This window comes from Cupressus sempervirens, chromosome 11 (assembly GCF_028749045.1).
Source record: "Cupressus sempervirens isolate cs-2001-9-10 chromosome 11, ASM2874904v1, whole genome shotgun sequence".
Lineage (NCBI taxonomy): Eukaryota > Viridiplantae > Streptophyta > Pinopsida > Cupressales > Cupressaceae > Cupressus > Cupressus sempervirens.
This window is the reverse complement of record NC_143128.1, coordinates 568096970-568113781: the sequence shown is the minus strand read 5'-3', so window position 1 is coordinate 568113781 and position 16812 is coordinate 568096970. Positions and strand designations below refer to the sequence as shown.

The 16812-nt window shown below is 32.8% G+C and overlaps 1 protein-coding gene across 1 annotated transcript; it reads right to left on the bottom strand.

The window, feature by feature from the left end:
* Nucleotides 1-15360: 15360 nt before the first annotated feature.
* Nucleotides 15361-16017, bottom strand: LOC149530899 (uncharacterized). Its single transcript, XM_089808263.1, has 2 exons — nucleotides 15951-16017; nucleotides 15361-15758 (listed from the first exon to the last, which is right to left on the bottom strand). Exons 1-2 carry the CDS (start codon nucleotides 16015-16017, stop codon nucleotides 15361-15363), a joined length of 465 nt encoding a protein of 154 aa, XP_089664389.1.
* Between the last annotated feature and the right edge of the window lie 795 nt (nucleotides 16018-16812).

The window sequence follows — 16812 nt, the reverse complement described above, 5'->3', positions numbered from 1 at the left end:
CTTAAAGAGAATATACAACAAGCACAAAATCAGCAAAAATTGTATGCCGACCAGTACTAGATAGAGCATAGTTTTGAAGTTGGGGATATGGTTTACTTGAGGGTACAACCATATAGATAGTCATCACTCAAGAAAAGCGGAGCGAAAAGTTGAAGCCTAGGTTTTATGGCCCCTACAAAGTGATCCACAAGGTGGGTGAGGTTGCTTATGAGATAGAGCTTCCAGAGGATAGTCGGGTGCATAATGTGTTTCATGTGTCAAGGCTTAAGAAAGCCATTGGACAAAGAGTTGTGCCTTCAGCAGAATTACCACCATTAGATGAGGAGGGAAAGCTTGTATTAATTCCTAAGGCTATTCTGGATACTAGGGAAAGGACTTTGCGAAGCAGGTTGATTAAAGAATATTTAGTCAAATGGAAATATCAGCCTGAGGAAGATGCTACTTGGGAGAGTGAGCAGGTGCTACAACAAATAGGACTAAGATTGCTTGAGGACAAGCAATTTCAAGGAGGGCGGACCTATAATGTTCCCATGTTTTAGCCTTCACATTCTGCAAAGTCTAAGTGGAGGATAAGAAGAAATTAAATTAATTTTGTATAAAGTCATTCAATAAAAAATGAAAGGTGACTTTGTATTTAATTATTTACAAGGAAGTAGCTTCTAGGGTATGTATTAATTATTAGAAGGATGGAAGCCTCTCGTGATTTAATTAATTATTGCCAGGGAGGAATTTCTAGAGAACGCATTAATTATTGGAATGAGGAAGCTTCTAGCTCTTGCAATTAATTAATGATTTAGTTCCTTCCAGAAGGATGAAGAATAGGATAAATAGGGCTGAAAGTCTCATTGCTGATCATCGGATGATTATGACTTGCATTTGATAAGAGCTTGGATGTGTGAATCACACTCCCTTCTTTTGGCAATAGAGGACGTTCATTCTTTGTTGTAACATTCTAGACATCATTCCCTTAGGGTTTGGCCTTTGGAATACATCTCTTTGTAATTGATTGCAACATTCTCTATATTAATATAATTTCAGCCTTGGTTCAGCTTCTGGGCATTCCTGGGTGTCCATTATAGATTCAAAGAGCACAAATAATGGAAATGAAGTATTGCAGAAGGTGCAAGCTCAACTCCTCCCTGCATGTGGATGGCACTATTAAGTAGAGAATAATTACATACATACATACCCACATAAATACATGCAAAGATACACACATACACACATATATACATACATACATACATACATACATACATACATACATACATGGTTAAGTGCTACCTAACTATGTCCAAGGCATCTGCATATCGGAGGCATACTCTGCCTACCAGGCTGCCTACATTCCTGTATCCATGAGATAAAGACCCTTGAACTACTCTCTCTAATGAATATGTAGTTTTGGTTTCTAATTATTTTGATGTAGGTCTATTCCTATAACCACTGGTGAGCTTTAATCACCTAATTCAACTCTTCACCATCATACACCCACTTAGGTGAATATGGTGATTTTCTATAATTACAATATTGTAATACCTTGGTGCAACCTTTGTGTTGTAGTTTACAATTAATGTAAGGTTAACCTATATATGCCCTAACTCACTCCTTATATATTTATGTTTAAAAGCTTGTGACAATAATCAATGGATCTAAATAGACCAGTCAAGTTAATCCTAAAATGCAAAGTTTCACCTTCTATTTTCAAAAGCTAGGCACACTAGGTACATGTAACATCTTAAAATAGTTAAGTGCTACCTAACTATGTCTAAGGCATCTACACACTGGAAGCATACTCTACCTACTAGGCTACCTATATACCTGTATCCATGGGATCAAGATCCTTGAACTACTCACTCTAATGAATATGTAGTTCTAGTTTCTAGTTGTTTTGATGTAGTTGTATTCCTATAACTATTAGTGATCTTTACTCACCTAATATAGCTCTTCACCATCATACACCCACTCGGGAAAATCAAACGATTTTCTATAATTACAATACTATAATACCCTAGTGCAACCTTTGTGTTGTAGTTTACAGTTAATGTAAGGTTAACCTAAATACATCCTAACTCACTCCTTATATAGTTATGTTTAAAAGCTTGTGACAATACTCGTGGCCATGCTACCTGTTGAGTGAGTTTTATTGTTTTTTAAATGTACCAATATCTCTCTATTCATATATATGTATATACATACATATATAGAGATCACAGGGGAAAGACAATGAGATGCAGAGATCACAAGGGCACGATAGAAAAATGCAGCGATCACAAGGGCATGGTAACGAAATTCTAGATCTCCATTGATCTCCACAATTCATAAGATCTCTCTATATATATGTGCATACATACATACATATATACATACATACATACATATATACACATACATACATACATCTGCATATGCAATTTTATCACCTTCAAAAATTGTATTTGATCATGCTAATTGAGAATAACTGATTGTTCATTTTATTGTACCTAATCTAATGACAATTTTGCAGGAATTTGTAATCAACTCAACTAATCAGAAACTAGACCAATTTAACTAGGTTATGGCTTGTTTCTTTCTAAAAATATCTGCTATGATATGTTTCTCTAAAATTTCTTGCCCGTTTTTCCTAGTCTGCATTATTTTTGTGAAAGATCTTGAGCTAAGTTAGTTAGCACGGGTTGAATGAGTTTTATTGTTTTATTATTTGCATTATGGAATATGTGTTTTTTTTTTTTTTTTTTTGTCTTTGTTCAAGTCCTAATTTTAATAAAGTAACAAAGTGGTTTTTAGGGCAGAAAGGACTATATAATGAAGAGGAAACTTGACAACTTGAATGTTGAAATGCTGAAATGAAAGCTACCAAGGTTCAAACACCTATAGTAGAGATACAACACAATGTGAAGTTGATTTTAAATATAAACAAAAAAAATGACATAAACCATTCCCCATTTGTTTTGATTATGGAGAGCTGCATGCGAAAGAGGGTGGAGAGCTCTGAACGTTGGTGGAGTTCATTGTTGTGCCCTTGCGATCTTTGTGTCCTCACTTTGTAATTTTATTCTCATGTCATGCCCTTGTGATCTTTGTGCCCTTTGAAACACTATAACATTTGGGTTCAAATTGTGATGACAATTTGTGACAAAGGTGTAATTTGTGGTGTTCGGGCCCAAATATAGTAGTGCTTGCTCTCCGATTTTCTTCAAGGGGGGAAGAGGTACCTTTTTAAATGTTCTTTTCTTTTCCTTCTAAACATATATTTTCCCCAACAGGTGATTAGAGAAGCTTCTCTTTATGTATATGTATGTGTATATATACATACATACACACATATGTGTGTGTATGTATGTATGTATATATATACACACACATATATATGCATATACATATGTATATATATATATATATGTATATACATACATACAAACATACATATACTAAGATCAGAAGGGAACGGCAACGAGATACAAAGATACATACATACATACCTACATACATCTGCATATGCAATTTTATCATCTTGAAACACTTTATTTGATCTTTACTCAATCACCAAGTGATAATATAATTTGTAAGTGCAGATTTTTGCATACTTAGTTTGGTATGAATAGTTTTGATTGAATTTGTCTGAGGAGAGTGAGTCAACTCGTGATGATAATGGCTCCATAATTTGTAGAGGAGAGAGACTTACAGAAGATTAGATGTTGTTTATGGATATGGGATGATTCATTTGTGTGAATGGCTAATCGAGCAAGTTAGAAAAAATCAGGGTGTCAGTTGCAAGTAGTTTCATTAATTAGATAAGGGAATCAGTTTTGAAAGTGGGATGATCAAAATTGGCATGTCCATCCTTATGATAGATGTCTTTATCTCATAACAGGAATTACCTCAAACAACAAGTGAAAAATTATTAAATATATGGAAAATCATAAGAGCATTCACCTATAATATTTTTGAAGGACAAACATATAATAAATTTATAATTTGGTAGAAAAAGCCATGAGCTATGTGGCTCCACATTGTGGCTATTATACTATCCAATAGTGGAAACTCTTCATGTTAAATAGAAGATCTTGAAATTTAAAAAGATAACTATTAGAGATCTATATTTGTGTTTTAGTGATAATAAATATAAAATCAAATTTTAAGAAAAATAATAGTCTTAAATGTATATGATTAAATTAAATAAACAAGGGTACTAGTTCTAGTTGTATAATTCTAGTATTACTAATTGTGTTAAAAAAAATGTTCAATAAAACAAGTATGAAGTAACATAAATGGATCATCTGCTCAATCCTATTATAACTTAGTGTAAATGCATCTGATCATTACCTAGATGATATTAAATATGAGATTTTTACTCAATCACCAAGAGTTAATATAATCTATAAGCACATATTTTTGCATACTTAGTTTGGTATGAATAAATTTGATTGAATGTAAGGATAATTGCTTGTTTGAATTCAAGACATGAATGATTAATTTAATTTAGCACAAGTACTATGCAAGTGTGTATGTATGCATGTAAAGAAGTTCACATAGTGAACTAACTTACATGCATACATGCACATATGCATAAAATCATCATAATCAATTATTCTTGAATTTGACCAAACCTATTATATATGAACAAGAGATACAAGTTTAGAAAGAAAAGAAAAGAACATTTACATGGGTACCTCTTCTCCCCTTGAAGAAAATTGCAGAGCAAGGGAACGAAGATCACAAGGGAACGACAACAAAATCCTAGATCTCCATTGATCTCCACCAACATTTAGAGCTCTCCACCCTCATTCAGAACTTTCCACCCTCTTTCGCGTACAACTTTCCATAATCAATCAAAAAAATTGGGGAATGATTAATGTCATGTTTTCTTTTCTTTTTTGTTTATAATCCATAATCCACAATCCACAAGATCTCTCTATATACATACATACATGCATGAATGCATGCATGCATACATACATACATACATACATACATACATAATACACACACACACACACACACACACACACACACACACACACACACACACACACACACACACACACACACACACACATACATATATACATACATACATGAAAACAACAATGCACTTTCTAAGACTTTACAATCATTCCACAAAATTAATGTTTTATAAGAAAAAGCATCTAAACAACTATTAGCTCAGAAGCAAGAACATGGTGTTGAAACAATACAAAAAGTGCTTGACATGAGAGGTTCACAAGTGAGGGTTTTGACCAATCTTGAAAACTTGAATGTTGAAATGAAAGATATCAATGATCAAACACCTATGCCAAAGTTACAACACACTATGAAGTTAATTTTAAATAAGGTAGAGGCAGATATTTAGAAGTTTGATAATCAAAATTTAAGGCACGAGAGAAAATGAGAAGTGGATTTAGAAAGAGGATAAGAAGGGGTGGCTTTAGAAAGAGACTACACCCTAGAAACAACAGGTAGACAACATAGAAGGTATTATGGGAGCCACTGGATAGAATCCAAGAAAGTGTTGCAGTTGATACTATGACATTGGAATCACTTGCAAGTGTCTTTGAGAATTTACAATCCAAATATCAAATGCTTATAAGAGTGTTTCAAGTATTGGCATAGTCTCCCTATGATGATCCCAAATATCAAATGCTTATAAGAGTGTTTCAAGGTTGGGAACCACTTCAACATCCTTTGCATGGTTTAGAAGTAATGTCATTGTGGTAGAGGTTTCAAGAAGGGAATTAGCCTCATGATTATGGCATTTACATAGAAGCAAAACTTGCCTCTTCAACTCCTTACACTCAACTCTTCGTTGAAGTTATTCTTCAATTCCTTGCATATGAAATTTTATCACCTTGGAAAACTGTATTTGATCCTACTAGCTAGGAACAACTGATTGTTCATTTTATTGTACCCAATCTGATGATAGTTCTAAAGGAATTTGTAATCAACCCAACTAATTAGCAACTAGATCCATTTAACTGGTTATGGTTTGTTTCTTTCTAAAAATATCTAATATGATATATTTTTAAAAATTTCTTGTGAACTCTACCCATTTTTTCTGGTTTGCATTATTTTTGTGGAGGATCTTGAGGTAAGTCACTTAGCATGGATTGAGTGAGTTTTTTTTTTTTTTAAATTTGGATTCTAGAATATGTATGCAGCTGGATCAATTTTTTTGTTATGTAGCTCAGATATAATAAGCATCTTAAAAAAGATCTCTAAATATACATGTTCAAAAGGAGATATAAAGAAATAACTATTTAGAAGGAAAACAAACCAACATTTACATACCCTTGAAGAAAATCATAGAGCTAGGGCATGGCAACAAAATCATAGAGCAAGGGTGCAACATAACAACGAAATCATAGAGCAAGGGTGCAACATAGGAACAAAATTATAGAACAAGGGCATGACACCAAAATCTCAGAGCAAGGGCACGACAACAAAACACAAAGATCACAAGGGCATGGCAACCAAATTGCAGAGCAAGGGCATGACCACAAAATGCAAAGATATATCACTGAAATGAAATGCACCAAGTGCATATGCATAATCACGAGGCTCATTCCCTTGCAAAAGACATAATCCAGTTAAATATTTGTATATATCAACCCAACTAATCAGCAACTAGACCCATTTAACTGGTTGTGGCTTGTTTCTTTCTAAAAATATTTGCTATGATATGTTTTTGTAAAATTTCTTGCAAACTTGGCCCTTTTTTTGTGGTTTGCATTATTTTTTGTGTAGGATCTTCAGCTAAGTCACTTAGCATGGGTTGAGTGAGTTTTATTGTTTTATTATTTGGATTTTGGAATCTGTATGCAACTAGATCATATACGTAATAAGCACCTTAAAAAAGATCTCTCTGAATATTTATAAGATACATGTTTATAAAGAAATATAAAGACATACATGTTTACAAGGAAAAGAAAAATATATTTACATACATAAATCTTCTCGCCCTTGAAGAAAATCGCAAAGCTAGGACACATAGATCACAAGGGCACAACATGACAATAAAATCGTAGATCAAGGGCATGACATGACAATGAAATCAAAGAGTAAGGGCACAAAAATGAAATGTCAAGATCATGAGGACATAGCAACCAAATGCACACCAATCACAATGGCCACAACAACATTCACAACTCTCCAACCTTGTTTGGAGCTCTCCACCTCTTTCATGCATAGCTCTCCAAAATCAAAACAAGTAGAATATGATTGTCATTTTTTTTAATGCTCATGAGGGTGTCACAATTATGACTTTGACATCGGTATTGCCATGACATTGAGAATAATTGCAAAAAAAAAATGAAAATGACCACAAATTACATAGCCATTGCAAATTATCATTCCAATTTGACCCCAAATGTTGTAGTGACTGGGCATGCCAAAATGTATCACCTAAGATTGTTAGTGTCGATGAATATTAAGGTTAAACAAAACATTCAACATAGATTGGACTATAGTCATTAAATGAATTAAATAGCTAGGGGATAACATAAATTAATTAAATATTATATACTTAATCGATAATACCCTAGTGTTGGAATATTCAAATATGGAAAGAATACTTCTGAGGGGGGGGGGGGGGGGTGAATCAGAAGTATCACACTTTAACCAATAAAACTTTTAACTGAAAGTAAATTGCATGCATGTAAACACATCAAATAAACATGAAACTAATACATGCATCAACAACACATAACACTGGAATTTGGTAACCCAAAAACCCTGTAGAAATAAGAAGGTAAAACTGGGGTGGGGATGATACCCACAAAATCACTACAGCTATATTGTTCAACCACTTCTGATGGTCTGCCCTGTTAAAGGCTTTACACTGTGTCAATAGTGACCTAGTTAAAGGATTTTCAAACACTTTACATGAAGTGTTACCCTGTTAAAGGATTTAATCACCTTTGGATAAGGATCTACAAATATTTGTTAAGACAACCTATCTACATAGGGTTTCCTTTCTAATACAATGGTTAGAGAGTATTAGGTATTATAAACCTGATAGTTTGCAATCCTTGATTGCTAAATATAGGCACTTGTTCTAGCTCTCTCTCTGATTTCGATCCTCTGTGATCTGATTTCTGTTCGTCTGCTTTGCTTTTTTCTAATCAACTGAATATTGAATTACTGCTCTTACCCTCTATGTCTCCTTTTACTAAATTCCACTATGTTTTCCCCTTAACACTGTTCTCCCTCTCTCATCCTTTTTATAGTGAGACTTTTGTCTTCCTTAAAAAGACTTCGAAGACTTAGGGTTAGGTATGGATCTATGATCCACATTGAATCTCAATTTCTCGCTCAATACTTGCCTTTTTCTGATTGGTTGCATGCCTTTCCAATTTTCTAATTGGCTGCATGAAAATTGCATAGGAAATGTAAAAGATTCGTTCTTATCTCTAGATCTTTCGAGATTTACCTTGTGTCGGCTACAAAAATGGTTTACATCATAGTTTGTGCAATTACAAACTCTTATGTTGATATTCTAAGTTACTCGGCTCATGAAGCATTACTGATGCTCGACACATGCTGTTTCTTGGATAGCTTGACACCTAAACAAAATTGTATCACTCGACACCTGATATTACTCGGCACTTGATATCACTCAGCACTTGATATTACTCGGCTCCTATTCTTTGCTCAGCATGTATAGTGAAAAATGGTTAAGTGTATTGACACTCAGCTGTCAAAATTATTCTTTAAACCAACACCAAGGAGATGAATAAATATGATTACTTAAGTGATGTAATCAGATTTAGGTGTCAACACATCATAGATAAAGATAATTGTAGAATAAATCATAAAGTAACTCAATACACAACACAACCATCTATAATATATACATCAACACAAATGCTAATGTAAATTGGATAAACTAGACTTAATAAAATAATTGTCATTACCCTTTTTGGTTAAAAGACATAATGATCGAATCAAGAAGGATTACTCGCACTTACACTCCAAACCATACACTAACTAATCTAGACATAAATGGTTATATCATTTCACATAGAAAATAGAATCTCATAGCCTATAGTATATAATATTGATTGGCCAACCACATAACCCCAAAAAATACCATAAAAGAAAATACAACAAAACCATATATTAAGAAATCACAATAATAATACAAGTTTAGTTTTGCAACAAAATTAATTTATATTCTAAAGTTCAATTTGGCTATAAGAATTTTATATTTAAAAACATGCATGAATACCTATGATATAAGTAGAAATAAATTCTTCATATATATTAAATCATTATGATTAATTAATATTATGATGATATTATTTCCTATAATTTATTAAATAATTTAATATTCAATTAAAAATGTGTCTTAATTAAATATTAACTACATTAATATTTTATCGATTTTGACTATAACATATCATCGTGTTATTAATCTAAATGATCTTAGATTAAAAAAATTACTTGGTAAATAACATAAAGTATTAGATTAAATGTTAATATTAGTATCATTCTTAGAGTATTGCTTTAACTTCTATATGAGTTCAATATTTATATTTTGTTGAAGTTGATGAAAGATTAACCCATAGCTCCTAAGAATCACTTCCATACAAACACCTATCATAGAAAGAGAGAAGCAAACCCTATGGAGGTCAGAATTCCCAGATCCACAAAGGAGATATTCTTGATGATCCAAAAGAGAGATTGTTACTAATCAAAAGTGAATGGATCAAAGAGAGATCATCCTTATAAAGGAGATCAAAACCCTAAGGGTAAAACCTAGGTTGCATTATAATAATTAATAAAAGAATTAATTATTATATGCCTAAAGTTTAGATTGAGTAAAATAGAGTTAATTAGAAAATATCTAATTACTCTAACACCCCTTTAAGATAAACTTTGGGAGTAGCTAAAAATGTAGAAACTACTATGGAAAGAAGATTTGGGTCTGGACAACAAAGCCTAATGAGGTACCCACGCACAACCAAATCTTTGTAAAGAGGAGAAATTGAAAAAACTACATGGGAAAAACCCTACTCCAAAAAGAGATGGAAAGAATTCTAAAATAACTATTGAAGGACTAAAGAAACCTCCAAACTAGGGAATGTCCCAAAAGATAGGATAAAAGGATGATCATGAAGAGCACCAGTGAAGCATGTAGAAGCTATAAAGCTATATTAAAAGTAACTATTGATCTAAAGAACCTCCACTAAAATAGAACCTGACAAGGTAGAGAAGACTATAAGTTGCATGAGTGCTCTTAGAAGACACTCAAATCAAGAGGCACACAAAGGTAAACAATTGAGCTCGAATTTACATATGGCATAAAACACCAAAGCCTAAAGAGTTGATCAACCGAACATAGAAGGTTGCATCCAACATAAGAATGAAAAGAAGAGTATCTATATGGTAAATGATCCATCTCACCCAAATGCATAGATACCCAACCACTATATCCGCCTAGTACATATGAACAAATATTGAATACATAGCTCAATACATTGAACCAAGGAAGCATAAAAAATAATAGAAGAACACCCCCCCACCCCGCCAAATAAGGGTGAGGTGATATACAAATGGAAAAGTGGGCCAAAAGAACTATATGTCAAGGAACCACGATCAAGATACACAAAATGATACATATATGTGTATTGAGGTCATCAATATTAGATATGTCATAAGGCTAATCTCATGGAAAGAATACTCACTGACAAAGGAAGATGGAAAACAAAGGAAAAACATCAACCCCCAATGATACTTTAATTGGAGTTGTGCATGTGCAATATGGCACAAGATATAGTGCATACCAAGAAAACAATAATATGCATGAGTGTCCTTAGATGACACTACTCAAATTAGAAGGGAAATCAAGGCAAAAAAACTAAAACAAAAATATAGATGGAATATGCTACTTTATCTTAGTGCATTTGTGAGAATGCATACAATAGATGTCTACAAAGACTAGAAGATGCATAAGGTTGATAAAATAGATAGTACAACCCATATAGAATCATCTAAAATAAAAAAAGTTGATCCCTAGACTTGAAATAGCCAAGATATCCACCAAAATGAAAAAAATGAAATAAACTAAATAGAATGTGTCTAGAGAAGAATCTAGAAAAATAACTAGCATCATTGAAAAGATCTTTGAAATATCTTTCCAACAATATAAAGAATTCTCATATTAGAGATTAGATGCTCAAGATATGTCTCTCGAAGTGCCAAAAAAACCCTACCTTTGACTACATAAACAGGTAACCAAACAACATCAAAAGTATGAATAACGTACACCACTACAACATGCTTGAAAAGATATTTTTGATGATATACAATTTGTCAAAAAATACCTCTGTATGCCAAAGACACGACAAAAAAACCACCAACAACTTTTAAGGACAAAAAAATCAAGCACAATGATTTAAAGACCATCAAATTTTTGCCCCAAAGTTTGATGACATTAGCGGTGACAACGTTGTCAAACCTGACATAGGTACTGCATCAACATTGATGCATTTTTAGCACTCCTTTTTAAAAAGGAAAAGAGCATCCTTTTTATCATAAAAGCATGAAAAAAATTAAATAAAACTTTCGTTCTCTATTTTTTTAAAAGAAATTGATAAAAAAAAATATATTTTTTAAAAAAAATCATTGTCTGGGGAAGTGTGCCCAAATCTAGGGGCAAAAGTTTTTTCCTTACCAATCAACTGTATCCAAATTGGCTAAATTTTATATATAAATATGGGTTTTGGGGCACTACATATCCAATGGTGAGGTTGGGCTCAAAGTGCACCAAGAAAAAGTGACCCTCCAAATCCAATACAAAAGACCTCTAGAAAATAACAGATCTAAAAACTAAAGACAAACCTTTCATTAATAGAACATGGGCATGATAGTCTAAAGCCCTCATACCATGCTGAAGTTGAAATTAATAATTAAATATTTTTTCTTTTTTCTTTTAATTTTGAAAATTAATCAAGTTGATAGGCCTTTTATTGTGGAACACAATGGTCAAGAAATTGTCATATAGCAAAAAATTGTTGGATGTCAGCTTTCAAAAACTTGACATTTACGATGACTAAAATGACAAAATTTAACTATTTTCTAAGAAATGGTATGGGATAAGGAACCAAAATATATGCATCGGCCACCATATTTGGTTAACATGATCTTACACCTCATTATGGACGCAGACAATTTATGTATCTTGGATGACATACACAATTTTTTTGGGATAAGCCTCTTTATTTTGCTTATCTCTCAACTTTCCTTATTTGATTCTTAATAAGTAGTCTAACTATCTTCAAGATGACATGCAAAACATTTGATCACTTGCCATTATGCTAGTGTATACACACTATTCACATATATTAGTATTTTTTGTGATTTACAAGGGTCCAGAACATAACATATAGGCCAAGATGTTAAGAGAATAGCACGAAAGGTAAGTGCACAAACAATCTCTATCTCACCCTTATAACCAAAAATATTTGATATTTTTTTGTCTCTTTTTGTTATTTGTTTCAACACAATCATTGTATTTTCAAAATAAAAGTTACATATTTTTTGTGCATTTTTATTTTTATAGATTCCTCTATCAATTTGATTAGGCTTATTTATCAGAGAGACTTTTTTTTTGTTTCCTAATTAGTTGACAATTATTTCGGTATGAAAAAATAAATTTATATTTGTATTTGCATTTGCATTGGAAATCTCAGTTTTGTTGTATAAGAGAACCTTTGACTATTGATAAATAAACAATGTATTGTCTTCAATATACTATTGACAATGCCTCTCATTATTCAGACCTAGCTTTAGTATTTTTCACCACTTTTACAACCCATAAATAGTGTTGATATATTCCTTTTTAATGCTTTCACACACTAATGATTTTTCAAACTTACAAACTAATATTGTTGGCTTAATTAGCTATCACAAAAATAACCAAAACATTTTCAATGCAACAATGTTTGTTGGTTTTTTATTTTCCTCTCGCTTACATTTGGTACAACCTCCAATTTTCTTAGCTACACATGCATGGGCATTTTACTACAAATTCTTTGCTAACTTTCACTATAGATTCTTTGCATAACATATCAGAAAAACAACACACATATTATTGGTATTTCTGCTATCAACAGTTACCTTGGATGAATTTGGCAACAACTCAAATTCTCTCTGCTCATCCTTAACAACTCTGACAACCTTGTTTTTGTATGGATATATTTAACATGTTCCTCCACAGAACATAGACCAGTTGGAATCCACTAAAAATATCATGCATTTCAATCTCTTCAAAAAGAAACTATACTTTACATGTGGTCTTGTTTTTTTCCAAAATGTAATTCAAATTACTGGAGACATCACATTTGAAGCAACTTTGACACCACCACAACTTCCAGAGCAATGCAAAAAAAATATTTCTTGCAATTTCAACCACCTCTAAATCATTTTATTAATGAAGAAATTAAACCTGCAACTGTACCAATTTAAAACCTAATGTCAAACATGATACAACCATTAAAATAAAAATTATTCTATACAAATTAAGCATTTATAATAGATTTTTAATAGTTAAATATTAAAAATATTAGAAAGGTTTTAGTTGACTTGAAAAACAATAGCATAATATTACCTTGGTGTTATACATATGCATATCCCTCACTCAAACAACATTTATACTAACTTATCCAATATAGGGTCAAGGCTGTATTTATTTCCTTTGAATCATTTTGTTCTATTGGCTTAAATGGTATATGTCAAGCATTAATTTGAAAGTTATTTTTCCTACCCTTCAAAATATATTCCCTTTCTTTAATATACTCTTCTTAGAATTAAAATCTCAGATTCATAATTTTGGTAAATTAATTCAAAAGGAAGTTTCTTATTAGTTTAGTTTCTGACAATAAAGAATATTGTTTCTTTAAAATCTTAAATCAATTTATAAATAATAAGTCAAGTTAGCAAAACATCAAGAGAATCATTTTGTACATTGTAAGTTGAATTTAATTAATTAGATTAGATTAGTTAATTAGATTTAAAATTTTAAATTGTTAATAATGTTATTTAACTATCTAGAAAATCTTTAGATACATTTAAATATACATTGGTTAATTCTTTGGAATCAAAGTATATTTGTTAAGATTAGTTTTTTTTATGTCTTGTATAAAAACTTATATTCATTATTATTATTATTATTATTTGGTCGGTAATGGTTTTTTATATTAATAATAAAAAGTTACATACATATTTGAATAAGATCATAAAGTGATATCCACACCCCGTATGAGTAAGCACCCCATTCAAAAAAACCCATACTACTACCACCCTTTATACATATTATCCATTCGTACATACAAAAAATCCTCCATCCTACATCAACCTGAATACCCTTCTACCTACAGATTAACTAGCTTCAAAAAATCATAACTAGTTTGTTTGCTTCTACCTCCATTCACTTTCACTACTCCATGACCAGAATCCTCAGCCATTAAGAAGTTGTTACCTATGCATTTCCACCGATGCTCACTGACCTTGAGGGCTACGCTTATGACGAGGAAAGGTAGTCCACTCATTCATCGTTTGAGACATCCTCCCTTCCATCTTGTTAAGCTCCTCCCACATCTTCCCCCATGCATCCTTTACAGCCTTGTGCAAGGAAGGCTTATTCGCCTTTGCTTTCCACCTCAAGAAAGGAATGTATCCATATCTTCAACCTTCATCTTCCTCCTCGAAACATTCTGCAAGATCCGCACCAATACCGGGTACTGACTAGTCGAGAATGTAGTCCAATCCCCCTAGTATATCTTCTACAAATAGTGTTCTTTCTACATACCTCACCTCCTCTATTGGATTGTTCAACACCAAATTCCACGTTACCACCATTGTAGCGACATCTAAATTGGAGCGCTACTTTATCTCTCTCTCTCATGAAACTGTGCTCCAACCACCCCCAACACCGCTTCAACCATAGCATTTGTCTTAACCTTTAAAAGGCCCTTCATTCTTTCCTTACTAACTGACCCTTTAAAGGCCTTCATCTTCCTATTTGAGTCTAGTGCGAAGAAGGCTTCCATTTCAACAACGTCTTCCTATTCTATAAAAACACCAAAGCCCTACTTCAAGAAAGCCACTTTGTGCTTAATCCACCTTCGAAATATCCTATAAATGCGTTTATCACACATGCAAAATCTTGCAAACCAATTGCCTACTAAATGACTATCGCCATTTCAACAATATGATCGTTGTCAATATTAATTTGATATTCCAAAAACCTCTCTAAACCGCATATAACATGTGCCATCTGTCAACTCTCATAGAGTCCAACCACCTACCATTATGACTGACATTCCTTATTATCCACAATTTGTTGCCATCTCATGAAATCCATCACATCATTCGTAAATCATCCACCTCAACTTCATTAATACGACAGAAAGTGGTGGCCCAATTTGCCAATTTGTCTGCTTCTTCATTTCCCTCTCTGTATACGTAGCTAACCTTGAAATCCAAAAAGGTGCCTAACATCTCTCTAATTTTTGGAATCATATTTTGATAAAGCCATGTTTGCATTGAACCTTTGCTAATGGCTTCAACTACCAATTTCGAATCTCCCTCCAAATGAAGATGCGTAACGTCTAGTTTTTTGCCCAAGGAAACTGCTAGCATTGTAGCCACAACCTCAACCGCATTATTAGTTCCATCTGCCAACTTTTTCACTACAAACCCAATAATCTCTCCTTTGTCATTTCTAGCCACCGCCCCTGCTCCAGAGATACCTTTGTTTCCTTTTGACGCACCATAAAAGTTGATTTTAATCCAATTCTTTTTAGGTAAATGCCATCTAATCTCTTTCCTATCAACCTTCTTTATCTTATCCAGATCACTCTCTTTTGCCTATTTAATTCTAATCCCTATCCAAAAATTTTGTACTCTATTATCCCAATAATTGAAACATTTCCTTGGATGTTGAAGAACACCATTAGCATTCATACATTCCTCAATAGAACGTTGAATTCTATTCCAAACACTATCTACATTCTCCATCTTATCCTGAAAAATACGTCAATTATACTCCTTCCTAATCTCCCAAATCACTAATGCTGGACTTACTAACCATATATTTGAGTAAAAGGATTTTTAAAAAAAATTTAGGCTAGCATTGAAAAATACCTTTAACCAAATCCGAAAGAGGAGCAGACCAACATAATTGCTACTTTAATCCCATCCAACACTGTTGTGCAAAATCACATTGAGCTAATAGATGATTTGCTAATTCCATTGCCTTCATACATAATGCACAACGTGACAAACCTAAAAAACCATACTTATACCTTCTATCATCAATTAAAATCCTGCCTTGCAGAGCCAACTAAGCAAAGGCTCCAGCCTTTAGCATGCATAATTTGTTCCAACAAAACTTATTTGGCCACCCTTCAGGATTTAGTGCATCTCCACTTAACTGATAACCCAATTTTGCAGAGTAGCAACCACTCTTAGAAGCACACCATACTACTCTATCCTCCTTATTACTTAAAAAAATCTGCCTATTCTTAAAAATGCCTTCCAACCTTAATTTCAACTCTTCAGATATTTGTAAATTTGAAGAGTCCCTCCATACCTTACGTAGGCCCAGCTTTGAATATTTTTCTTCAACATAACAATCCATAGTTATCCCCCAACAATCCTCCATCACTAGAATCAAATTCTCCAAACTTTACAACTCATCTAATTTGCCTAACCCATTCCAAGAGTCATGCTAAAATGAGGCTCTTTCCCCATTCCCAATGTTCAAGATAAATGTTTAGTGATAATAAGTCTACACTCCAACATAAAATTCCA

What these genes read in the sequence shown, in the direction of transcription:
- LOC149530899 (XM_089808263.1), bottom strand. Translation starts at nt 16,017, where the DNA reads ATGGAGAATGTAGATAGTGTTTGGAATAGAATTCAACGTTCTATTGAG. An exon ending in GGAATGTATGAATGCTAATG is followed by an intron (nt 15,759 to 15,950) that starts GTGTTCTTCAAC and finishes GTGCGTCAAAAG; the next exon opens with GAAACAAAGGTATCTCTGGA.